Source organism: Populus alba, chromosome 13, assembly GCF_005239225.2.
Source record: "Populus alba chromosome 13, ASM523922v2, whole genome shotgun sequence".
Classification (NCBI taxonomy): Eukaryota; Viridiplantae; Streptophyta; class Magnoliopsida; order Malpighiales; family Salicaceae; genus Populus; species Populus alba.
The window spans coordinates 13762064-13787731 of record NC_133296.1 but is presented as its reverse complement, the minus strand read 5'-3'; the positions used below and the strand labels follow the sequence as shown (position 1 = coordinate 13787731).

At 32.0% G+C, this 25668-nt stretch overlaps 3 protein-coding genes and 2 non-coding genes across 5 annotated transcripts; 3 read left to right on the top strand and 2 right to left on the bottom strand.

The window, feature by feature from the left end:
• Window positions 1-733: 733 nt before the first annotated feature.
• Window positions 734-2423, bottom strand: LOC118050357 (shewanella-like protein phosphatase 2). Its single transcript, XM_035060684.2, has one exon. It carries the CDS (start codon window positions 2342-2344, stop codon window positions 1136-1138), a length of 1209 nt encoding a protein of 402 aa, XP_034916575.1. The 5' UTR covers window positions 2345-2423; the 3' UTR covers window positions 734-1135.
• A 990-nt stretch (window positions 2424-3413) lies between these two features.
• On the top strand, window positions 3414-6952 carry LOC118050356 (uncharacterized). Its single transcript, XM_035060683.1, has 3 exons — window positions 3414-3632; window positions 4057-4194; window positions 6439-6952. The coding sequence occupies exons 1-3, from the start codon at window positions 3501-3503 to the stop codon at window positions 6628-6630; spliced, it is 462 nt and encodes a 153-aa protein (XP_034916574.1). The 5' UTR covers window positions 3414-3500; the 3' UTR covers window positions 6631-6952.
• A 1914-nt stretch (window positions 6953-8866) lies between these two features.
• On the top strand, window positions 8867-9000 carry LOC118050441 (small nucleolar RNA snoR86). Its single transcript, XR_004687878.1, has one exon. It is a non-coding gene; the product is annotated as a small nucleolar RNA snoR86 (small nucleolar RNA).
• A 1768-nt stretch (window positions 9001-10768) lies between these two features.
• Window positions 10769-10899, top strand: LOC118050440 (small nucleolar RNA snoR86). Its single transcript, XR_004687877.1, has one exon. It is a non-coding gene; the product is annotated as a small nucleolar RNA snoR86 (small nucleolar RNA).
• A 5880-nt stretch (window positions 10900-16779) lies between these two features.
• LOC118050355 (stearoyl-[acyl-carrier-protein] 9-desaturase, chloroplastic) lies at window positions 16780-21868 on the bottom strand. The gene is made up of 3 exons (XM_035060682.2): window positions 21646-21868; window positions 17808-18312; window positions 16780-17639 (listed from the first exon to the last, which is right to left on the bottom strand). The coding sequence occupies exons 1-3, from the start codon at window positions 21768-21770 to the stop codon at window positions 17079-17081; spliced, it is 1191 nt and encodes a 396-aa protein (XP_034916573.1). The 5' UTR covers window positions 21771-21868; the 3' UTR covers window positions 16780-17078.
• Window positions 21869-25668: the final 3800 nt, after the last annotated feature.

Genomic DNA, 25668 nt, shown 5'->3' with positions numbered 1-25668 from the left:
CATCTTGCAAACAATAAATAAAAGGCAACATCAAACTAGCACTAGAAACACGAAGGAAGACTAGAACACGAGCAGAGAAGGAAAAACAGTCAAGTTTTCCCAATGTATCCTAGTCTGCCTCTCCTGCAGTTGATAAAAGAAATAAGAACAATCTCTTTATCTCTGTAATTTGATGTGGTTTTGCTGTATTAGAATGGTGAGTGTATTTATGGGAGCTGTTGAGTTTTTAGCTTCAATGTCAGTTTTACCAAGCAACCATACCTCCAGAGAAGAAGAGCAACTCAAAAAATCAGCATTTTTTGGAATTGCTCAAATGAAAAATCAGCTAAAAGTATGAGTACAAGAGTCGAGGAAATCAGAATTCAAACAAGAACATCCTTCAACTTATTTCATGCCTATTTAAGCAATAGAATGCTGCCACAATGCACTGAGTTTCAATTTCAAAACAACATAAAAAAATATATCTGTAACAGCTTTTTATTTCATATTGGATACCTAATGAGAAATTGCTACGTAGACTTCCTAACTAATCAGTAAGTTAGACAAAGTAATTTGATTGGTTGTTTGCACAGGGGCATGGAGATAGAGCGAAGCTCTCACTGAAAGAAAAAGCAATAATGATAGAACAGCCACATCTTAACCTGAAAACAAGTTCGATTTATAACTACATGAAGAGTTGTAACAAAGCCTTGGACTGCAAATGTTTGGTTCTAGACAGACAACATGGGGCAGCTTTTCAAAGCTAATCTAAAAATAAATTTATTATCTTACAACAGGGCAGTCCTGTTCAGAGAAAGTCAGAATGATGTTGTTCAGTTAAATTTCCATTCAAGGAAGATGAAACCACTAGTAACAAAGTTAACAACACAACTCCCTGTTTTATGAAACTAGGGTATGCAATAGGTAATCAATCATGACAACAGGACCTAAGATAAAATGCTTACAATTTTTTCATCAAGCTTAGTGTTGATCTCACAGCCAGCAATATAGTAGAAACAATACTGTTTGAGTTCTTGATGTCTACTATAAGCAACGTTCACCAGTTCACCCAATGCCAATTTCCACAAGGGAGAATGCATGCTCAGCAGGTTCCACAGAAGAAGCATCGATTGATCAGTTTTAGATGCAAGAACTCCTAGGCCTTCACCTCCACTTGTTTTGATCCACTTTCAGTAATCAACAAACCAAGCCCTTCCTTTGTGTCAGCATCCAAATAGGACTTGTGCTTACTCTGATACAAGGGATTTGAGGTCAGAACCCGTAAATCCGAATTCTGATTAATCTCCAAAACTTCAGGCAACCCATCACCACATCCTTTGGACATACCCACATCAATCCTAACAGCTCTATTATTACAGGCCAAGTTAATCCCGTCCGCCTGAATTGTATGCCCCATGATCATCCTCTTCACCCCAGGAACCGTAGCAAGCACATGTTCAAGCATGGAACAATCACAATTCTTCTCCACAACAGAATACTTCCTCAACCAAACCACTGCATTCCCCCCTCTACAATACCTCGGTGCAGCTTTCCCCGTCAGCCCGCTAATCCAATCTCTAACCTCCTCATTAATCCTCTCCAATCCATACTCAACATGCTTCGCCATCAAGCCTCCATGAACAAAAATCGAATCCCCAACAACCAAAACTGTCACATTCTTTGACAAAAACTTATTCGCAATAGGCCCGTTAGGCCGCAATGCAGCAATCCTAGCTCTAATCCCCTGAAGAACCTCTGAATCAACCCCTCGAAAATTCAAAGGAATCCCATCATAGATATCCTTTGGCTTTTCTAACCCAGCACACAAACTTTTCATTTCATTACCTAAACAATACCAATAAGCCCAATCCTCAAATTCCTTTAACCCTAACTTAGTCACATACCTAAAGTCACCTTCTATATTCATGATCTCATGATTCCCATTCATGGTGATCAAATTACCTCCATCTTTCATTGCCTCCCTCTTCAACTTCTCCAGGAAATACAAAATCTTTATCTCATCATCACCTCTATCAAGAACATCACCAACTTGCACCGCAGTAGCTGACCCACCAGCCCATTTATCAGACCCGTCAATCAAACCAGCAAGCCTTAAAGCCTGCTTGGATTTTTCCATATCCCCATGAAGATCACCAATGGCAACGAGCCTATCAGGAGCTGGGTACCTTGTTTGTAAGGAAAGGGGAGTTTCTTGATGGGTTTTTTGAGGATCCAAGCTAGGGTTTTGTGAAGGTAAAAAGAGGCCTCCACTGACAGAGAAATCAACAAAGGCGTCCACAAAGGAGGAGAGGAGATCTGGGATGTGTTTGCATAATGCCTTTTGGTTTTCTTCTCTGTTTTCCATTTTCTTGGCTCTGGAAAACTAATGGTGGATTATATATAAATTTTGCAATTTTATTATATTATTGGATTGATTGTGATTTATTGAAATCAACGAATTAGTTTTTGTGATATTAAAGATAATTAAATAGTTCCTTAGCAGAGTTTTTTTCCTTTTTTTTTTTTAAAGAAAAATTGTTCTTCAATCTATTGGTCCCTAGAATAAAAACAAGAAGGATGACAATTGGTTGTGCTATATGACAAAAGGTGGCCATACATAGCCATCAAATGGTAGAAAAAAACAGTTTGTATGACTCCCCCCACCCCCCCGGGAATTAATAGAATTAAAAACGTAGACTCAATAGAAATCTTATTGACTTGGTATAATTTTTCTAAAAAAAATAAATAATAAGTAACAAATGTCAAAACAAAAGAATTTATTTTATTTTTAAATATTATGTATAATAACAAAGTATTAATTTAGTGATTAAAGAACACGTTATATCTCTACAAGAATAAAAATACAAGTTTGATTTTTAAGAAACATGTTTATTGAAAAAAATAACCACAAACCCCAAATATAACAGTCTCATCCTTTAAAAAGGTATGAAGATATCCGAATAAAAAAAAAATCATATGTGATTTTGCAATCCTTTTATTGAAAACAAATCAATACTAATTAAATCAGGTTTATATTTTTTAACATAGTTTAATTCATTTATTTATTACTAACTAATGGAATTGATAAAAATAAATCTTGTCTTAAAATGGATTGAATTCAATTTAATTATGGTAACCAGCTCTTAGAAGACAATAAAAAAAAACTAATTACATTATGCTTTGGGAATATAATACAATAAAATATTTTAAAAAAATCCCATGAATAAAAAAAATAATCTTGGTATATGAAATATAATTAAGAAAAATCTCCAAAAACAATAAATCAGTAATTATTATCAATCAAATAGTCTAGGGTTTAAAGTTTACCAAGCATTGTCCAAATCCAAGCCCATTATTTCTCATACTCCATTTTACAGCAAATGAAGGCCCACATCGGCCCGACTGGCTCGCTCCTTAAAAGTCGTCACCAAGATGGTGCATTTAAACCCCTAAAACCCTATTTCCACTGATTGAATCCCTAAAATCCCCAAAAGTCTCTTGCTTTTCTTCACTGTGCAAAAATGGCAGATCATATAGCAGCAATGGAAGCTCAAATGGTATCGGAGAGAATGAGAAGGAAGCTTAGTGAAGTTAATTCAGCTGCTCAGGCTCAACTCTCCCCTGTCCAAGATCACATCAATTTCACTCTTCAGGTATTGCTTCTATGTAAATATTGAGGTGGATTAATGTATCTGTTTCATGCAGCTGTGGGTTCTTTATGGGATTTCTAATTGGGTTTTCTTTATTTATTTTTATGGGTATGAATTGGTTTGCTGTTTAACTTTCTGGAGATAAGGAAAGTGCAAAGATTTTTTGTGCTATTTTGGTGATTATTTGTCGTGGCGCTTTACTCAACTGTGCCTAATTTAGCTTCTGGCTGTTTTATTATTATTATTATTATTTGTGGAGATTTTCTTTTCATTTTTTTGAAATAAAAAGATGAAAACTTTTCAAACTTTTTATTGTTTTATGGGTTTGTTTTTTAGGAGTGACGAAGAGACAATCAGAGAATTATTTTTTTTATTATTGTTATTTCATGGGGTTGATTTGATTGTTTGAAATGATAATTTCTTGCAGCAAGCATACTTCAAATGTGCATATCAGTGCTTTGATAGGAGAAGGAAGCAAGAAGAGATAAGTAATTGCGTTGAACATTGCAGTGTTCCAGTTCTTAATGCTCAGAATCACTTTGAGAATGAGATGGCCAGGTTTCAAGTAAGTTTATTCTATCATTTTAATTTTAACATGAGGCCTTATGTCATTACATTAAGGGGTTGGATGTGATTTATTTATTTGGATAGTTGAATTCTATATGTATAAATTGGAATAGAAAGGAATAATGTCTTGCATAGGTTTGCCTAGAAGTAACATAAATGTAGTCATGAGGATTAGGGGATTAGGCAAAGGGTTTGTTGGTTTGGCTGTCATCACTTTGATTACAAGAGACATTTGCTGAATTTCTTCAAATACAAGAGACACCAAACTAAATGTACAAACAAATGAAGCATAAACACATTTGCTGATCAGTATTTCAGTTATTCTGCTTCTAATCTGAAGCTATTGCAAAGGATGACTGCATGCTGTTGAGTCAAAGCTGTTTCTTACAATTTCATCAATCGAATTAAATCTACCAGAATGTTACATTACTTTGACTACATAACAAATCAAACTAGAAAGTGATTGACAGTTTATAGTTGCAGATTGTGACATGATCAATAAAATTACCTGCTATTTTCTCAAACCCCATCTGCATCTGCCAATAATAGAAAGAATCTCACCATCTTTTCACTGAAGCAGCAATCACATATTACCACTTTTCCTGTAGAAAGGGATCAAGTGACCTCAACAGTAACTACCTATGATCCTCCTTGAGTTTCTAGAGTTGTGTGCCTTCACAAGTTATGGATCGCATATTGCAATCCTCCCTGTCCATTGACTAATTTGTGGTGTTACCAATGTTGATTTGGTGGCTCGGAGTTCAGAGAGAAAATTGTTACCTCTGGTTGATGTGAGGCTCATAAGTTACATTTGCAAAACTTGCTTGGAACCATTAATCATGCTTTCTTTAGAATTTGAGTTGCGCAAAAGGTTTTTTCCTGGCTGTGAGTAGTTCCTTACATTTATAATATTTCTCAAATTGAGAATGGTCATGTTCATGCATTTACAATTAGTCTTTGGGCTTACATCAGCTTTGCAGAGCACTGATTGAGTGAAGAGACAGCAGTTACGAATAAAATTATGTTTCAACAATATAGTCTTGAACTTGTACATGATTGAATTATTTCAAGATAAATATTTTTAGCTATTAACCGAGGCTGGTCTTCGTGTTGGCAGCAGTATTCGGCAACATGTTGTCATGCTTGGCTCTTCCTTTTCTTTTTCTTTTTCCTGGAATGGAATGCATATAGATATTAGAAATAGTGAAGGGTGCTGAGTTAATTATCTATTGTTCTTTTAGATTACTTGACTAGCATTGATGTTTTTATCCTGAACATCAGATTTTTGTACACATGAAAAGGTTCATGTTATGATTTTGGTGATCGAATAGTATTAACAACTCAATCCAAAACTTAGATACGAAACAACTCATTTTCTCTAAGTTGTAACTCTTTACTTTTTTTATAAAAGAAATGTGAAGATATGAGTGTTAAAGTTTGCAAATTACAAACAATTAAGAGGGTCAAAAGCCTAGCCACCCTGTTAAGGTTTGTCTCTAATCAATCTAAAGCCATCTTTATAGAGCTTAGGATTGAAGAGCTGTCTCTAAAAGTATATTGAGTTGAGAGTGTTTTAGAGAGTTAACTAGTTTTATATTTTATTTTTATTTTCAATTACCTTGACAGCATACATGGATCTTTCTCTCCTTTCATAAGTAATCTAAAGAAAACTGACCCTCTAAATACTCTGAAAACCTAATTCTATTTGAGAGGGTTCTTTTAGCCGTCAATGGAGACACAAGCATATAAAAAGAGACTATGCTACAGATCATGTTAATTAGTGGAAACTCAAACTAAATCCTCTCTTTTTTCACCATCCTTTCATCGAAGAAGTGGAGTATAACAACTTTTAAAAATTAGGTATTTCGTTGGCTACTTTATTGAAGTTATTGCCATTATTTAATCACCCTGTTATATAATCTAACAATAGAGATAGAGAACGGCAAAGGACAAATCATGTACCAATGTAGTAGCGTTCACGAGTCACATATGCTTCAAATCTTCTTGTTTTCTGGTGAAACCTTTCAAAGTTTCTTCATTCTAGTTTTTTTTTTTTTTTTTGGAAAGTGTTCCATAGTTTCTTAAAGTGCATTTTTTGTTTGGATGTCTAAACCAGCAGTTAAGGTTGTTGTGCACGATCCGGTCTGATTGCACATCTTGTAGTTTACACCTGATCTTACAAATTGCAGCCGGTGCATTGCTCTGTGCTGATACTTAATGTCAAGATCATTCTTCAATGCAGGAAAGGTTGAACAGGTCTATGATGGTCTGCCAAGACAGATTTGAGGCAGCTAAGGCTCAGCAGCTTGGATCTGATGCTGTAAATGCTTTGGAGTCATGTGTTGACCAGTCAATCCAGGATAACATGAAGACACTGCCACATCTAGTTGGAAGAATGAAGCAAGCCCTTGCCATCCGTGATGAAGCTAAATGAGCATTGTGACAATTTAATTTTTAACCTTCAATTACTTCTGAAATTCTGTATCAGTAATGAGAATTGGCTCGACGTGAAGTTTTGCCGTATAGTTGTTGTAGAGACCGAAAGAGTTTGAGGAGCCAGCATCTTATGTTCACCACCTTGTGTTAAATATTCTGCTCACCAAATCGATGACAACTTGAGCTTAGGCTTGGGGTTGCATCTTAGCAACAGAAGGTAATGGTGTGAATTAACACCAGTGAAACGTTCAACATTATTTTATTGAATCCAAGCATTTAGTTTCTGAGAAAGTAAGTAAGAGAACTGTTTCTTTTCTGCATGCATCCTGTTCTCCTTGTTGAACATTGAACACTGCTGGTGCGGGAGTAAAAGCTCACATGATCAAATCACAAAATTGTATATGTCTGGATTAATGCTAAATAAGTATTTTCAAATCAACTACCATGTTATTCTTTGATTATAAAATGAATTCTTATAAATATTGAAATTAGGTATGAATTTGTTTTTAACGAAACACTTAGCCGTGAAAAAAAAATAATAGCCTTTTGAGTTGGGTACCTAATCATCTGGAAATTTATCTCTCCTCAAAAAACTTCCATTAGCCCAATTGAATAATTCGGGCAACCAGAAATTAGTATAACTCCTTTTCTATTAAAAATAATACTATTAATTAGCCAAGATTTTGACATAAATAAAGTTTTCACTGGCCAAAAAGTAGTTTTAGAAGAAAATCTTAAGCCTGTTAATAATTGAATATGAATATATATAAATCATAAAACAAGCTGGTAACAGTTCGAATTTATGGGCATCCATTTCCCATGATTTTATGATTTTCTAAAACAGTGGTTGTCCCTTCATGACTTTTTTTTTTAAATTTATATTAGTGTTTGAATTAATTTGTGCATATCTTGATTAATTTTATAAATCTTTCATGACATTTATTATAATATGTTATAGGTAATTGATAATGTTTTTTAATAAAAATCCAACAAGAAAATCAGAAATATATAGAACTGTGAAATGCTTGTAAAACAAATCTCTTCCCAAGTCAAAAATTCGTTAACTATATATATATATATATATATATATATATATATATATTAAAAAAATTCCCAGAAGAACAAAGTGAAAATAAAAATAAACGAAGATTGGTATAACTTAAAAATGAATTATCTTTTTGCAGCATAATATATATGAACACTGCCCGTTCATTTCATTCAAAACCCTACACAATTCTACTTCCTTTTCTACTAGCATTTAAATCTTGCTTTTTCCTAGCTATTTTTTTCATTTTTATTAAACTTCTAAACCATACAAATACTTTAATACCAATTATATTTTCACTCCACCCTTCCTAAATTACTATACCTGGGGCAGATGTGTTCTAAATACAGAAAGACACCGCAAATTAATTCCCTCCAATAGCTTGTATGATATAATTAGTGTAGAGCAAACAAAATAATTATAATACCAATAGCTTATATGATATAATTAGTGTAGAGCAAACAAAATAATTATAATATACCTGTACTCATGCAAATTGAGAAATAGGGGTTTTCTTGAAAAGTCTTTGAAGCATTGGGAGAGTATCGAAATTTAACTTTATTATGGAGAAATCCCAAAAAAAAAAAAAATGAGTTATTTTTATAAAGCATGTTATTTGTATTTAAATATTAACAAACAGGTATTCAAACTTAATATTTCATCGTACTTTGAAATAATAACTATGAAAATTCTAAAAATTTATTGATATTTAGACTTAACGCTTGACTGAGCTCAAAAATAATGAATTTTAACTTTTTCATAATCTTTTCTTTAAAGAATAGTGTCAAGAAAGCAAATAAAAAGTGATAAATATCGGTTATATCATTAAAAGAAAACGAAAAAAAAGTTAAACATAATTTATTCCAATTAATGTGGTCTAAATAACATAATTATATTTTAAGTTTCATATATCTCTTTTTTTGTTTGGGCCGGCCCATATTCAAGTTGGGTAAAACTGGGCTGGGCTATGCAATTCCAATTAATGTGGTCTCATAAGTCTTTTCAGCGTCTAGGGTTTCCTCTCTTCCCTACTCCCATCTCCTATATAAAGAGTTCTTGTCACTCACTTGGTTCATCAGCCTCCTCCTCTTTTTCTTCTTAGGGTTAATCTGCAGTGGTATGTTTATATTATTATTGTTTGATTTTATAGATTTTTTAAGAAAATAAAAAAGAGAGAAGCCAATTTGCAGAGCAAGGACGTCAAGAGAAAAGAGATGGCGTGATTTGCATTGAAGGTTGGCTATATCAATGATAAAATTGGCGATTCTCCGTGCCTGTCAAATCTGTTCATTTTGATCATGGCCTCGAACAAGTCGCTACAAATCGTTTTAAATCTCTCTTGTTTTCTCGGTTTCTTATTTCATCCCATTATCTAAATGCAAGGAATCTTTGTTGAAACAGAGTTCTGAAAAACAAAATGAAAGATGATTTTTACTATGATTAAGGCATGATTGTAGCTGATAGTGAAATCAAAATTGATTAAAACTTCTTATCTTTTAGCTTTTTTTATTTTACGTTTTTTATTTGATTTATGTTTTTTATTTTAGTTATGATGCTTCTCAGCCTTGAGAATCAGATCTAAAATCTGAAAAACAAAATGAAAGATGATTTTTACAATGACTAAGGCATGATTGCCGCTGATAGTGAAATAAAAATTGATTCAACCTTTGATTTTTCATGTTTTTTGATTTTACGTTTTTTATTTGATTTATTTATTTATATAAAAATTTATCAGTGAAACATATGGATCTCAAATTTGAACTGGAATTTCAGCTTCAAATTTTGATTTTGATTCTAGTTCAAACTTTTATTTTATTTATATAAGTGAATAACACATAATTTTATTTTTATTAGAGGACGCTGGGCGATATGAACTTTGCGGCCCCCATTAGTTCTGCCCTCGGTTAGGTGATTCGAGAGATGTATTTGAAACTGTAGACAATGACTCGTTACCCCTTTCGGCTTAAAGGAGAGAGAAGAATATAGTGGTTTGCTCTGGATTCGGATTAAACCTGGATTAATGGGTTGATTTGGAAAACTCCTTGAAAGCTTGATGTTAATTGGTTTTTCAAAAAAAAAAGTTAAATTAATGATTCATTTTCGTTTGGATAGCTTCACAATATTCATAAAAATTAAAATTAAAATTAATTAAATTCAAGTAATCGAAAGGTAAAACTTTTTCATATTAACCGAAACAATATAGTGCATGGTTTTTGTTGGAAAAAATAAATTTAAATATGAATTTATTATGAATTGTTATTGTTGGAAAAAATAAATTTAAATATAAAGGTGATTTGATCTTTTCATAACTGGGTCATTAAAAATATTTCAGTTAATTCATGTTAATTAATTTATAAAACTGGAGTTATAAAATTGGAAGAATATTGTAAGTTAAATGAAAAATATTATTAGAAATAATTTTTAATTAGTTTAACATTAAAGATAAAGTTAAAAAAAAAAAAAAACTAAAGTCAATTACCACACACGATATTATCAAGAATAATTTTCATAACTCAATATTTGTTAGTTTTTTGGATCCAAAGAAAAATAATTAAGATCAATCTAGTCGAATATGTTAAATTTACAATTCAAATGAACAAAACTCCATTTCAAATTAATTTAATGTTAAACATTGAAATAAATAAAAAATCTACATGATTAAGATAACTTCACATGAATTAAATTGAGAAGTGTTGCCTTATGTTCACCTTGTGTTAGGTATTGGAGTTGCAATCTTAGGTCCAGAAGGTAATGGTGTGAATTACCTTCTCTTAGTTTTTGGAAAAGTAACATAATTATATTTTAATTTTTATATATCTCTTTTTTGTTTGGGCCCATATTCAAGTTTGATACAGATGGGCTGGGCTATGCAATCCCAATTAACGTGGTCTAATAAGTCTTTTCAGCGTCTAGGGTTTCCTCTCTTCCCTGCTCCCATCTCCTATATAAAGCGTTCTTGTCTCCCACCCTACCTCGTATCCTCACACTCCTCTTTTATCTTCCTAGGGTTCATCTGTGGAGGTATCTTTATGTTATTATGTTGTGTTCATGGATTTTTAAAAAAAAATGAAAAAAGAGAAGCCAATTTGCAGAGCAAGGGCGTCGAGAAAAGAGATGGCGTGATTTGCATTGAAGGTTGGCTATATCAATGATAAATTGGCGATTCTCCGTGCCTGTCAAATCTGTTCATTTTGATCATGGCCTCGAACAAGTCGCTACAAATCGCTTTAAATCTCTCCTCTCTCATCTTTTTATTTCTTATTTTTGCTATTTATTTCTTAGTAAAAAGAACAAATAAAGAGCCTTTCAAGCCCAATTTAATCCATTTTCTAAATAAAAAGGGATCTTTGTCGGCTTCTCAAGCACTTGAGCATCATTCATGTTAAATGTTACAATTTTTGTATTTTTAAAAACTGTTATAACAAAATTAAATTAACAAAAAAAATTTAAGAAGACGAGGTTTAAAATAATTGAATTAATAATTCATGTTCGTATGGATAGCTTCACAGTGGGCGTGGAGATTAACTGTGCAAACTGGTTCAGATATTTTTATATAAATAAAAAAAATAATAATTTAAAAAATAGAACTGAAATTAGTTGAGCTGTGTTTAAGGTAATTTAGTCATCTTTTATGAAAAAAAAAACTAAATTAAAATTAAAAGGGGTAAGGGTTTCTTTGTGTATCAATATTGATTTTAATAGTAAAATGATATTTAAATAAATATTGCAATGCAAGTAGCTCGTTGTTTTTATTTTTTTTTCTCGAAATACTAACCAAATATTACTGGTAATCCAAGCAGTAATTAAATTCCATGTTCAAATGTTTTCTTTTTCTTGCAAATAAATTAAGAATGGATTCATATATTTTTTTTTTCATAGAAGATCATTTATTATGCTCATCATAAGATCCTATATTAAAATATATATATATATATACTCCTTATTTGCAAAAAAAGTATGTTTGAAATTGTATGTCTCTTCAAAAACTGAAATTTACTACTTTATCATTATTTAAAAATCAAATTCACATGCTTTTTAATAAACACAATAATATATATATATATATATGAATTAACATTTAATACATCTTAATACAATATAACCACTATAAGTTAACACTCGATAGATTAATAATTTTGATTAAATAATAATTTTGATTGATGCCGACAATGTAATAAACTAATAATTCAATAAATTTATATAATAATATATCTTAAAAAAACACATAAGTTTCACTTGACATGTAAATTAATAATCTTTTTATATATTAAAATTACACAAACACATATAAATGACACAATGAAGAGGTATTTGTAAAATATGACTCGAACATTATTTTTATTCTCTTGAAATTATTTCATCTTAGATCTCAATTCTAACTTTTCTTGGTGTATTAAAAAGCGATGGTGTAGTTCTCTCATATTTGCAAAAGAAAATTATACAATGTGATTGGTGCTTTGAGTGGATCTTTATACGAGATAGGCTCCAATACAAAATTATCATTTTCAACTTCATCTTGGATGTTATTTTCCATGATATTCTCGATAATTTGCTCCTACTCAAATACTTTTAAATTACTTTGTTTTTTTTAAGATATTTTAAAAGATACTCAACATTCATTGTATTGCCATAATTTAACTATTTAATTAAAACATGTAATTGTTGAATGCTTTTATCATCAAAGTGTTGATCTAAATACTCTACATTCACTATATCTATAAACCTAATTTTACAATGTTGAAAACAATTTGCAATTAAATTTGTTTGAATATTTGATGTCCAAGTCAAGATTGTAAGATTCATTACATCTAAAACATGCATATTCTTTGTAATTTGGATCCTAATTTCATAACCTTCTAAAAGACTTTGATAAACAATGATAATGCATCTTGTAATCTCATATGATCCCCAAATCATGAGGCTAAACTTTTTATGTTGTTTTGGGTGGCAAGAAAAATAATTCAATATTTTCAAAGTTTCAATAATTTTTTGATGAGTGAGACAATTATTAGCAAGCAAGAGAACTTTTCTATCATCCATTTTCTATCAAGTTATTAGACATATTCTTGGAATAAAATCACAATCAATCATTCAGTCTCATTTGTTGGCATGAGGGTGGCAATTCATACCTCTTAAATTCACATTCTCGAAACAACTTGGTTTGGCATACTTGCCAATAAACCACATAGTAATTTTTTCATAGTCATCCTCATTACAACGAATAACAATTGTAAGTTTTTGCTTTTCTTGTTTGTTATTTTTATGTTGCTTTGTTTCAAGAGAACGCTTTGATTGTAAAACAATCATGTTTCATTTATATTGAATACATCTTTCATGGAAAATTGATCTAGTTTTTTTTTTTTTGTGAACTGTAAGTTTTTCTCTCAACCATAGTTTTGAAACCCGACCCGGTCATTGACCCGGTCAAGTGATCGGGTCACGGGTCAGATGGGTTGACCCGGGTCAACCCAAAAAAACTATATAAAAAATATATATATATAAACAGAAGATATAGAAGAGAACTTTTTTATTGTAACCATAGTTGTTAAACAGTTAATTTTAAGATACATTCCAATTGATGTGAAGGGAGGAGCAAGGTAAAGGATTTGGTTCTGGGGTTCCTATCACTACCCTAAATCATTAAAAAAAGGACCACATATCTAGTTATCAAAGGAATTCTCTGGCAAAATGACGCTTAAAAACAGAGGGAGATTAATAGAAGATTACATAATTAATCAACCTAATTAATGTCCAAATCTTTAAATTTCATGAGCCATTTTTGTGTATCCTGAGAGTCTTCACCTTCAGCATGAGTACTAGATGCCACACTAACAATTTACCTATCCTTCATAGAATTTGCCTGTATATTGGGGTGCCTCACCTTGAGAGCCAAAAGACGAGAAACTTCATGAAGTCCTCCCCATTTCTCCAAAGCTCGTGCAATGTCATATCGCCCTGCACAAGTTTTGTTTGGCAAGGTTAATTTTTGCAATGTCTAAGTACACGTGTGGTAAACTATTGTACTTCAATGCCGGCTTGACATCAAAGTTTTGAGGCAACTATAAGCTACAAATACATTTTGGTTTAGATAGAAGTAGAATTTCTGAATTCGCAAAGTTTCTTTGATGGATAATACAGAGTTTGTTTACTATACAAGGAAAGATCAAAGGCAGTTCCTAAATCATATGTACCATTTCCCACAAATCTGTTCAGGATAGAATCATAACATGTTGCTATCGAGAAGCAACCTACGGCTTGATATGACAAGAAAGGTATCACAACAAGAAACTGATATGTAATTTTACCTGCACGCTCAAAAGATTTTCTACTTGGCATAAATGAAGGGTCCATTCCCCAACTCCTTTGGAACTGACTAATCTGCAAATTAACTTCAACAAATTAACTTCTGCAAGTCTATAACACATGGACATATGCATAATTTTTTTAGCTTTTTTTTTAATCAAATTTAGTTAGATTGTTTGCTTTCAAATGTCAAAACAAAACCACGTCGAGAGCATTTTAATTACCATTAAGATGGAAAAAGCAACCAAATTTGGAAAATTAGCTTCACTATGCATAAAGATACAATGCTCGAGAATTGAAACACTATCAAAGCTGGAAAATTAGCTAATGAAAATAGACACCAGAGTAAAATGAAGATCTATTCTACCTCTTCCTATAAATTCTCAATGTTGTCCCAGTATCCCTTTGGTTTACGGTGCTTGTATGCAAGGGAGAGATTCATTAAAGTCGCAATCCTTCAAAATCCACCCCTTTGTGTTATGGCCTTCTCAATATCTACTCTACCATGCAAACGAAGCTGCTTTCTCATAGGCATAAATCCTTCCTGCCCATGTTCTGAAATGAAATTCAGCAGCTAAGATTTAAGAACATCAATATCTCGTTGCAATCCTAGGACCCTAGGTCTTTGTTTAAGTGAATTTGGGTTACTGATATCAGAAACCTGCTGAACTGCCATACTGTGCTCGTAATAAGTGCCACCTCTGGATGAATCCAATTCCTTCAAATATTGTCCATGTTCTTCTATTTCAGAAGAGTTGTTGGATTCCCTTTTCTCAATATAGTCTTGAATTGCACATAAATTTGATGGGAGATCTTCATATATAACCTGAAAGAATAATGTTCTCATCTACCAGTATTTCTTGTGCAAAGTTCATAGTAACCACTTTCACAACACGTTCCAAAGATATCATCACACAGAAGTGGCCATTATCGTTTCTCAAAATCTATAACTATATCATGCTTGAAGTTCAAAGTTACCAATCATCTAATCAAATCCTAAACCAAACCCAAAGTTTAATTTGTGCATTCTAAAAAATAAGGGAAGGAAAGGTAGAAGAAACATGAGATCATCGAATCGATACTCTCACCGAACAAATTAAAAAATAAAGATCAGAAAGAAATAGAAGACTTACCATTTAAGCGTACTTATGATACATCTTGGCATCTCATTATTGGTCTCCTTCAACGTTACACCTCCACACAGAACTTCCACTCCCAGCAACCATGTCTTCACCCATTCAACACCAATTCCAATGCTCGTTTTCACATCCATATCCACCTTCAGTTTTTTGCTCGTGAACTGATCAAGAATCTTCGATCCAATTCCATAGCTCGACGTCCCCTGCCCCCTCAGCTCCTCAACTGGGTTTCAAAGAGGAATTAGGTTACTGATTTAATGATTTTGGTGCGTTCTTCATCAGTCTTTCTTTAGTCTTCAGTCGTTCTGCGTTTTGTGACTTTTGTCACTTTAGAAAGCTGAAAACGACGTCGTTTTCATTGACAGGGAAAAAAAATGACCGGGTCTCACCCGGGTTGGGCCGGGTCGACCGGGTTTGGCCGAGCTAAATCCCAAGCGGGTTTTGGCCTTCACCCGGACCGGTTTCATGCCTGGGTCGGCCGGGTCCCGAGTCGACCCGCCAGGCCGGTCCGGGTTTTAAAACTATGCTCTCAACAAGCTCTATATCAACTAATCTGCTTTCTTTAAAATGATGATACATCTTTATAGTATGTCTTGATTTGAAACACTTGAGCCAAGCTTTAAAAAAAAAAAATGGAATGATAGCATATATATATATATATATATTAGAAACTTTTGCATTCTTCATGATTAGTTCTTCAATCATTTTCAGATTTTCTTGATATTAAATGAACCACAACCTTCTCTAGCTCTAGGAATTTTATGTTTTTTTTTTTTTTGCATCTTTTTTTTTTAATATTAGCTCATAGATACTCTGATGATTTCTTGATTGTATTTGATATTGTTGCTTGAGTTATTTGCAAGTTAAACTTTTCTAACATCCACTCTTGTAATTGCTTTTAAATACAAGTTGAATTTTCTATATTCTACTCACATAATGTTTTCTGCATTTCATCCATTATTATTGATTTCTTTACACCTCTCTCACATAATGTTTTATGCATTTCATCTACTATTGATGCTTTCTTTACACCATTGAGATGAGAAGTCACTGCAATTGGTCTTTGTTTGGCTTGATATTCATGAAGTATATTAACTAAATATACATCAAATATAATTTTAATTTGTTGCAAAAATAAATAGTCTCATAATTTCTATTTAATAAGACTAATTATATTTGTGAAATTGTTTTGGTTAAACAAATACATAAAATAATAATAACTCATAATTAAATAATATTTGTATAACCACAAGACATAATACATGTATTAAGTTGAATGTCTTGGGAAAAAAACCCTTGTTAAATTACATTTTTTCATCAAGTAATGTATAAATCAATAAATAATTAATTTATCAATTAAATAATATCGTGATTATTTAATAAATTTTCAAGATACAAAAGATAATAATTTATATTTATAGAGGAATAACTACACGGGTAAGAAATCCAATAGAAAGTATAAAGTGCAGCATGTTTCAACTTTTGAATTCCAGAACGAGGACCGATATCAATGCCAAACTTCATTTGTGATTTTTATCATGTATGGCTCCATATCCATCACATGATCCTATATTAAGAACAGTTCTTGTTCATCGGCAAGCTAGCCGAGATGGCAGCCGGGTTTCGCCTTATATGGAGGCCCACAGGTGGACATGAAAAGTTGCAGCATGAAGATTGTCATCATCATCGTCAAAATTGCCAAGAAAGGATTATTTGCTTACACTCAGGACAAACACAGACACAACAGACTACTTGAAAAGAACACAACATCAAAACTACAGCTACCCCCATCAGCATTCCCAGAGACAAACACACAAGAAACAACTGTATCTGCAACTACAACTTGACCAAACTCACTTCCCACAGACTAAAACTAAAGAGCTGCAAGACAAATAGCACTTTGCAATTTCTGTATCTGTGGTGAAGAGTGAAACTAACCATTGCTGTTGCATTTTGCACTCAGAGCTGCACTTGTCTATCAAAAATCCAGCTGAAAGGAATGATGGGTCCTTGCTTGGCCCTCCCTTGAGCTCTTTCTTCCAGCTTTCTAATTCTTGGAGGTAACCCGCAGACATAGTGCTGAGCTTTTTTGCCCTCAGCAGAAAGTCCAGTCAATTTCTCCACCTTCCACCTGCCCACCAAGAATTCCAATATATCGGCATAGTCCTTAGCGGTGTAGACTCCAAGACGCTGTGCAACGGCTGAAAAGTGCTCAAAAAGGTTATCATCACTGCCATCATACATCAAGTGTGCAGGCATAGCAATTTTCTTCCTCATCATGTCAGCAAAGGCCAGAACAGTTGCATCAGGATCAATCTCGAAGAGCTTTTCCACTATCTTTGTGTAGGCAGTCTCATGGCGCTTTTCGTCTGCAGCTATTATACCACATATCTGAGCCAATTTCATGTCTCCATGCTCCTTGGCATGTCTAGCAGTGTTCCCATGGGAGATGAAGGTTGCCCTCTCTTGGAAAGAAGTGTATATGAACCCCAGGTAGGGACTATTTTCTGTCCGTGGATCCTATGAAAAGATACAAGAAAAGAAAATCAAATTAGAAAAGGGCACCTTCCAGACTAAATTGTCAGGTGATCTACTCCATGGATCTATATTATTAACTCCTATAAAGGTATCTTGTTTCTTCTGTGAGCATGCATCTGAATATAAGAAAATTTACGACAAGGATCTCACCATTCCTGACCCAATTAAATATTGAATTGTCTTCTCAATTTGCCTCATGTCCACTCGCCCAGAGAGATAGAGATACTTGTTAAGAAGGTCACCATGCCTATTCTCTTCAGCTGTCCATGCCCTTGTCCAAATTGCCCATGGTGAAAGGCTAGCACCTGTTTCATCACGAACTCCATCCAAGGTATTCAGCATTGTTTGATAAGTTGGAAGAGCTTCTTCTGTGACCATGTCTCCAACCAAAACAACAAAGTAATCATCTGGAAGCTCCTTTGCCCTCTCCCTGAGTTCCCTGACTTGTTCTTCAAATCCATCAGAGGCAGGATCAGGCAGAAAATCTTGTGGTTGCCAACATTTCTCAACTGGCTTCAGATGAACCAAGATGTTCTGCTCAGCCCAATCCTCCAAAGATTTGAAGATTTCAATCTTTTGGGGTGGCATAGAATGTGTGACTTGTACATGCACCTCCCTAGGGGGCATAAAAGGCTTCTTGACACTCTCAACCTCCCTGCATTGAGTAGAAAGATTCAGGATTGTGTGCTTAATGTATAAATTGGATTTGTCTCAGGGATTAGGCACAGCTTAATGCTTCTACACGGTGACACAATAGCATAATAGGTGCCAATATTTAATTAGTGACTGTTCCTGCATGGCCTGTTGTATAAGATGCATTGAAAAAAAACACAAAGTGGAGAGATGATATACACAGAAATTAATTAGAAATTGGTTTTACTAATGTCAGGGCAGTTTGATGAAAGGTTGAGCACACGCTAAAGGTTTGTACATACAGTCTTCACTCACTTTGGCTAGAATCTCTCAGCTTTTCTGGGGCAGCAGTGGAAAGAGAGTTAAAGACAGGCTTCCCTTTCTCTCCATTTATTGAATCTAAACTTCACTAATTGTTGCTCACACACTGTTCAATCTCCCTGGCAGGTCTCTCAGCTTATCACCATAAACTCACATCTCCAGAATACGAATAAAAAAAAATAAAAGTGGATGTTCCCATTGTATAGCACTACCATCACCATAGGCCCAAAAGAAACCCATATTCTGGTTTGAAAATCAGAAACGTGGTTATGGATTTATTTATCTTGATTATATAAAAAATGATCTTCGGCCCTCATTCAATGTGTTGCACATTAACTAGCAAGTCCTCTAAGTTATAGTGTTAGCTGGTTGAGTGGAACATCAAACACAGCAGTGTAAGGCATCTTTGCTGAACAATTACTCTTCCTCCTTCTAAAGGTGGCCAATTGAAGATTGTTTATTTTAGGAGCAAACAAGAACCCAAGTACAGTTTTCATACAAAACAGACTTTGCAAATGCCACAATCTATTATCAAGCCAAATGCCAGTATCACAACAACCACAGCAGAAAACAAGGGATAGTGGGAATCAAACATCTTGTCAAATGATCTCATATGAATTCCACCTCAAAACGAAGAGCAACCCATGGATTCCACCTCAAAAAGAAGAGCAACGTATAAAATAACATGCGACAAGAACACAAACAAGCAGCTAGCTTGCAGCTACCAAAAGCAAGAAAGTGGAAACGAATAGGGAGACGAGCTGTAGTGAAAAGAGTTATTGGTTCTTATCAACATGACATACAGCTACAAGTTAGATAATAGCCAATGCTCTCACCTATGGAACCAATGCAAGGGCTAAACATTTGGGATATCAAACTAGGTTCAACAACTTAAATACCCACTTGAAATAAACCAAAAAACAATATCTGCCTCATAAAGATGTCTGAAAATATAATTATACTATATAGATCACCTAGTAGAAAAAACAGATAATAAATAAAAAATTAGCATCCAATGCAAAAATCATAAAATTTAAAAGAAAACTGCTGAAGATCCTGAAAGATTAAAAATGAAGTTCGAGTTCACCAAACCCCTCAAGTGAGAGAAATATTTCTGCACCGCCTAAAGAACATGGCAAAGAGCTACTTGAAGAAAAGTCAAAGATTCACAACCTGTCAACCAGTGCAATAAAGGAATCTTTCTACTTAGCCACCCATTTTAAAGACTTCCACCAACTTGAATGTCCTTTTTAGATGTAGATTCAACAACATTTAAAGAAAAACAATGAACATGACAAACAGAAAACGTACTACAGAAATTACATCTATCAGCCTAAAAATGTTATCATCGTGTTTGAATTGAAGCACACGTAAAATTGTGCTACATAGATCACTCTACATATGTATGAATCTAATAGAACTGGCAGCAGGAACAGAAAACAATGACCGCAGAAAAAGAATAATTTTCAAAGCATATAACAGCAGGAGAACCAGAATTACAAAACACCCCAGGTCACCTCTGGTAATGAACTGTCATAGTAATGTAAAGGACACGAATCATTCAATAAACTAATAAATGCAGACAAAACCACCACAACAGAGTAAACATGAGCAAGCAACAAGTGCACAAGCATGCAGCAATCATATGCAACATAGATTGTAACGATGAATCAATCAAAATATTAAAACCAAATTGATAAACTTTCAGCCAGGTTTTTTATCCAATGATCATTGAAAGTTTAAAGTTTTTGTCTCAAAACACGTGCACAAACAAGCACCCATATATGATACATCCAAGCATCTTACTTCATCCATCTCTAAAATTAAACACCAAAAGCTTCAATGACACCGACAAAAATATAAAAATCTTTGACATAAAATAAATGCTTCTTTTAATAGAAGAGAATCAATGCAAATGCTAACCTGGAATTCTAGAAACAAAGATATGGACAATATAACAAATATCTTAACCACCCCGTCACCGTCTAGCCAGAGAAGACGACCAGAAAAAAAAAGGTGCTAGCATTAAAACCACGGGCTATAAAGAAAACCACCAAACCAAAGAGAAACATCCCAACCACCTATATGAATCAAGAGAAATAATAATAACTAATAAAGGAATTTCAATAGCATATGCCTTTAATGGCTCTAGTCATCATAAACCAGAAAACGTTCGTAGAATCTTATGAAACCTGATTTCACAGACGGAAAAAAATTGACCCCCCCTGCATTAATTCTCCTCTCTTAGTTGGTTTTTTCATAGCATGCTAAAAACTCGAATGAATCAACATAATAAATGTCTTGCCATTTTAAATCCCAATAAAAAGAACTTTCTTACAAAAAAAAAAACGAAAAGCATAGAATCATAATTTTTTATGCTATAAAAACAATAGAAACACCACTCCAACAAGTTTTTTTTTTAAAAAAAAAATACTTCGATGTTAAAAAAATAGACTATAAATACGAGAATGTTCAGTTGGACAATGTACAAACTTGAATTAAACTCTCAAAATATAAAAACCTACATAAAACAAATGTGAATACTTACTCGAAACAAAAAGGCACATCTCTGTGAATTCAAGTTATAGAAGCTAAATTTGAAGGGGACAACAATTAGAAGATGAATATAAAGAGCATCGCAGGCAAAGAACAAAACCCATCTAGAACAGACCTGAAGCAACTTTCATTCAAATCAAATCAGGGCAAAACAACACATCACCACAGGCAAAGAACAAAAGCAAGGTCCATGATTATTGAAAAAGTGTTGAAGCTTTCAAATTTGATACCCAAAAATAGAAAAAAGTGTTTGAAGGCATAGAAGAGAGAGAAAATGTGTTTGAAGGCATAAACAACAAGATCACAAAACCACACACGAATAAGTAATGAACACAGAAGCCAAATTAAAGTGAGGAAACAAAAACCCAGATCCAAAATCAGCTGAAAATCTTAAAAAACATGCACAGACCCATGCTTTATAGGCAAAAACAAAATGGGCATTGAAGAGAAAATGAAACAGGGAAAGAAACCAACTCACTTGGTGCGAGAATTCAGGGTATATGCCATGCAAATCTTAGGAGATCTGAAGCTAGCCATTGGTGGAAGAGAAAACACAGGTAAATTTTGAGATTGAAAGACAAAAGGATTGAGCTTGAGAGCCATTGCTTGCTGATTTGTTTCTGTCCAAGGCTCAGTTTCCTCCACAAAGAAAAAGGAAATTTTTTAAAGGAGAGAAATAGAGCAGGGGAGAAAACAGTGTAGTAGTACTCAAGTGCCTTATTTATATCAATAAATATATATAAAATTACTTGTATTTTAACACAATTACGTTTTTGCCCCACCATTTACTTCTCTCTACTTGCTTGTTAGGAGATCTTCAGGGCAATACTTTATTTTATTTTTTGGTAGAATTGAAGCAAGGAAAAATATATTTTTTTAATTCGAATGTATTATTTTTTATATGGAGAGTATTTTTAATATTTTAAATTTGTACTCTCAAAAAAAAAAAAAAAAAAACATCCACGTTTGGATCGACGATCCACCACCCATCTTAATATTTGAAATGGGAAATTAGCCAATGGGATGGTAAAATCAAGTGCTGTATTTTTTTTTTATTAATTAGCAATAATATATCATCAAGTTGATGGCAAAAGCATGCGCTAGCTGTGTTTGTATTTAAGCCTAAACTACAATGATTTATCAGTGACCTAATGCATTGCAGGTTGATATTAGGGTTTCTGACAATAGCTAAGTTTGAACTACAAGCAATAATTCAAGGCTTAATTAATATATGCTTGGGTAATACATTCCTGAGGGCGAAAGTTTGTCAAATCAAGTATATGATCATACCCTAGTCAACATATATATATATATATATATATATATATATGTGGTATAATATCTTTTTGTGTAAATGATGTGACACGATAAGCATGAGGTGTGTTTCAAGAGATATTTGGACATGTTTGCAAGTTTTGATCATGTTGTGTAGAATCTTGTTGGATTTGCTTTCGGTATAATAAAAGATTCAATAAATGTATTGATTAGTGTAAGTTTTAAAGAGTTTGTTTGGTAATTCAATAGTTATATACTTGGTCTATTGATTAGCGATATGTTACGGGCCGAACTATTTAAAATATATATAAAAATAAAAACTAAGAGCGCGGGGATTTTCTTGTGGTGATATTAAACTTGAACAAGAAAATAAATTTTGAAATCTTTTGACTTTGATTTTTGTCTAACACGAGTTTCTAATCAAATTATATAAGAGTTAACTCTATGTGAATTTGTTTATCCAGGGGATGTTTGGAATTATGGTAATGACTGTGTTTTTAAAGTGTTTTTTTCACTTGAAAATACATCAAAGTAATATTTTTTTTTATTTAAAAAAAAATAATTTTGGCATCAACATATTAAAACGATCTAAAAATACAAAAAACATTTTTAAAACATTAAAACAAATAGACTCTTAATAGGTTCAAATGATGGATTGCCGGTTTTTATTCTGAAAAACTAGTATTGAACGATGAAATCTATATATAAAAGAAAAATAGAAAATACAATATGATGTCAAGTTGAATCAACTTTTCAAATTCATAACCCGAGTTATTAGACTGGAAATATCTTATATGAAAAAACAATAAAACTCAACCCTCAGCATTTGAAAAATGAATTATCATTGTTGTTACTATTATTATTGTTGTTGTTGTTGTTGTTACTACTATTATTGTTGTTGGTGATAGTGATGGTACTGTTGCTGCTGCTGCTGATACCATTATTACTATTACCATTAATAATATCAACGCTGTTATCATTATTGTTGTTATTATTGTTTCCATTATCATTAACATTATTATTAATATTATTTATATTATTATCGCTATTACTATTATAATAAACTATTATCATTATCATTATTAATTATATTATTAGTAATATTGTTAGTATTATTGTCATTGTCATTATCATTATTATCATTATCATTGTTTGTTGTTGTTGTTGTTGTAATTATCAATATTATAAATATTAGCAATATCAATATCATTATTACTACTACTACTATTATAACAAAAACTATAAACTTGATTTGAAAGTAAAAACTATAAACTTGATTTGAAATATAAAATTATAAATTATAAAAATTGATAAAAAGCAAGAAAACAAATAAGAAATTAAAAGAAAAATGATCACACAAAAATTAATATTATTATTGAAAAAAATCATAAATATGATTTGAAGGATAAAATTAAAAACTATATATAAAAAACTTTGATAAAAAAGCCAGGAAATCTACCATTTCACCCCTAAAAAAAACATCAATTTGGGAGTCTTTTTAATTACAAAATCATTATTTTACTATTACAATCCATAATATACAAAGACATACATATGTTTTAGCTTGTAATCTTTAACTTATAGGAACTTATATGAATGGCGCATCCTAGTGATATGTCTGGAATTCTTTGAATTGAATTCAATTTGTTTTAAATATATGACTTGAGATTATTAACATTATAATTGAATTTAATTGTAATAGAAAATTAGTTTTAAAATTATAGTTTAGTTTGTGCAAGTTTGTATATGACAAAAAGGTCATAAATTTGAATTTTAAAATTTATTTTTGTTTTATAATTAGAATTAATTAATTTAAATTCAAATAATGTTTTTTTTTTTTGAGAAAGGGTGTCGAAAAATAATATAAACTATTATTTGAAACCCTATTAAAAATTGTTTTTTCTTGGTTACAAAAATTATTAGTTTTTAAATTTTAACCATGTCACTCATGGATGGGTCTTCAATCTTGCTAGACAGAAAGAATATTAAAATCTCGATTTCACTAAAAAATAAATTAATCAAAGGTGTTGACGACAATGATTCAATCAAGACTGAAAATCACAGGCTCACATTACACGGATTATCAATATTTAATTAATTATTTCATAAAGAGTAAAAAGGAGGGAACAGAACATATATATATATATATATATATATATATATATATATATATTAATGGATAAGAATCAAATCTACGGGATTTCCTAAAACCCATCTCAATAAAATAAAATTAGAGGTTTTGCTTAGTTTCAAGTTCGAGTTAGTTATTGGTATAATGATTATTTAAAACTTACATAATTTTTAATTTTAAAATTTACAATACAATCTATTCTAAACATTCATATTAATTCAAAATAATAAAATAAAGACTCTTTCTATAATAGAATCCCAAATCATTCATGTATGATGATGTAATATGAGGTTAAGATTCGGGACAAAATGGTAAAAGGGAAGAAAATGACAAAACAACAAACAAATATATCCCCACTGTCAGTGTAGTGCCTAACTTCTACTTTTTTTATTTTATTTTAAAAGTACATTTTATTTGAAAAAATATTAAATATATATATTTTTTATTTTTTAAAATATTTTTTATGTATTAATATAAAAAAATCTAAAAATAACTAATTATCCTGCATCGTGAGTTGTTTGTATGGCCTTCACCTTCAGTTGGAGGGTTTTTTAGTTTTTTTTTTAATGTTTTTAATGTTTTAATATAAAAAAATATTATTTTAATATAAAGTTAACTTTTAATTATAAAATTCCAATCAATAAATTTGAGTACTTGATCAAATAGCAACCTTCGCTATCAAAATCAAGTCTCAAATCAAGATATAAAAAGAAATCTTATATATACACGCACACCAAACATGACTATGTAAAAATATAATTATAGTTATTTTTTAAAGTATTTTTAATATTAAAATATATTAAAATGATATTTTTTTTATTTTTAAAAAATTATTTTTAAAATTAACAAATTAAACTATCCAAAACATACACAAAAAATTAATTTTTTATATAAAAAAATTACTAAATGCGGGTTGGCTTACTTTTTTAAACGCAGCAATACCTTAAATATTGTCATATATATATATATATATATATCATACAACTTTATACCAAATATGCATGATTTGTGTTGTTTTTATGGTTTCTTCCACAATCCACTAGAGAGCCCAGACGACCTCTTCTTCTTCTTTCTTTTTGTGTGTCAAGCTGTCTT

Coding starts and splice junctions, on each gene's coding strand:
- LOC118050357 (XM_035060684.2), bottom strand. CDS start 2,344: ATGGAAAACAGAGAAGAAAACCAAAAGGCATTATGCAAACACATCCCA.
- LOC118050355 (XM_035060682.2), bottom strand. CDS start 21,770: ATGGCTCTCAAGCTCAATCCTTTTGTCTTTCAATCTCAAAATTTACCT. Junction 18,313..21,645: donor ACCCTGAATTCTCGCACCAA/GTGAGTTGGTTT, acceptor TACTCAATGCAG/GGAGGTTGAGAGTGTCAAGA. Junction 17,640..17,807: donor ATTTAATTGGGTCAGGAATG/GTGAGATCCTTG, acceptor ATCTTTTCATAG/GATCCACGGACAGAAAATAG.
- LOC118050356 (XM_035060683.1), top strand. CDS start 3,501: ATGGCAGATCATATAGCAGCAATGGAAGCTCAAATGGTATCGGAGAGA. Junction 3,633..4,056: donor ACATCAATTTCACTCTTCAG/GTATTGCTTCTA, acceptor AATTTCTTGCAG/CAAGCATACTTCAAATGTGC. Junction 4,195..6,438: donor ATGAGATGGCCAGGTTTCAA/GTAAGTTTATTC, acceptor TCTTCAATGCAG/GAAAGGTTGAACAGGTCTAT.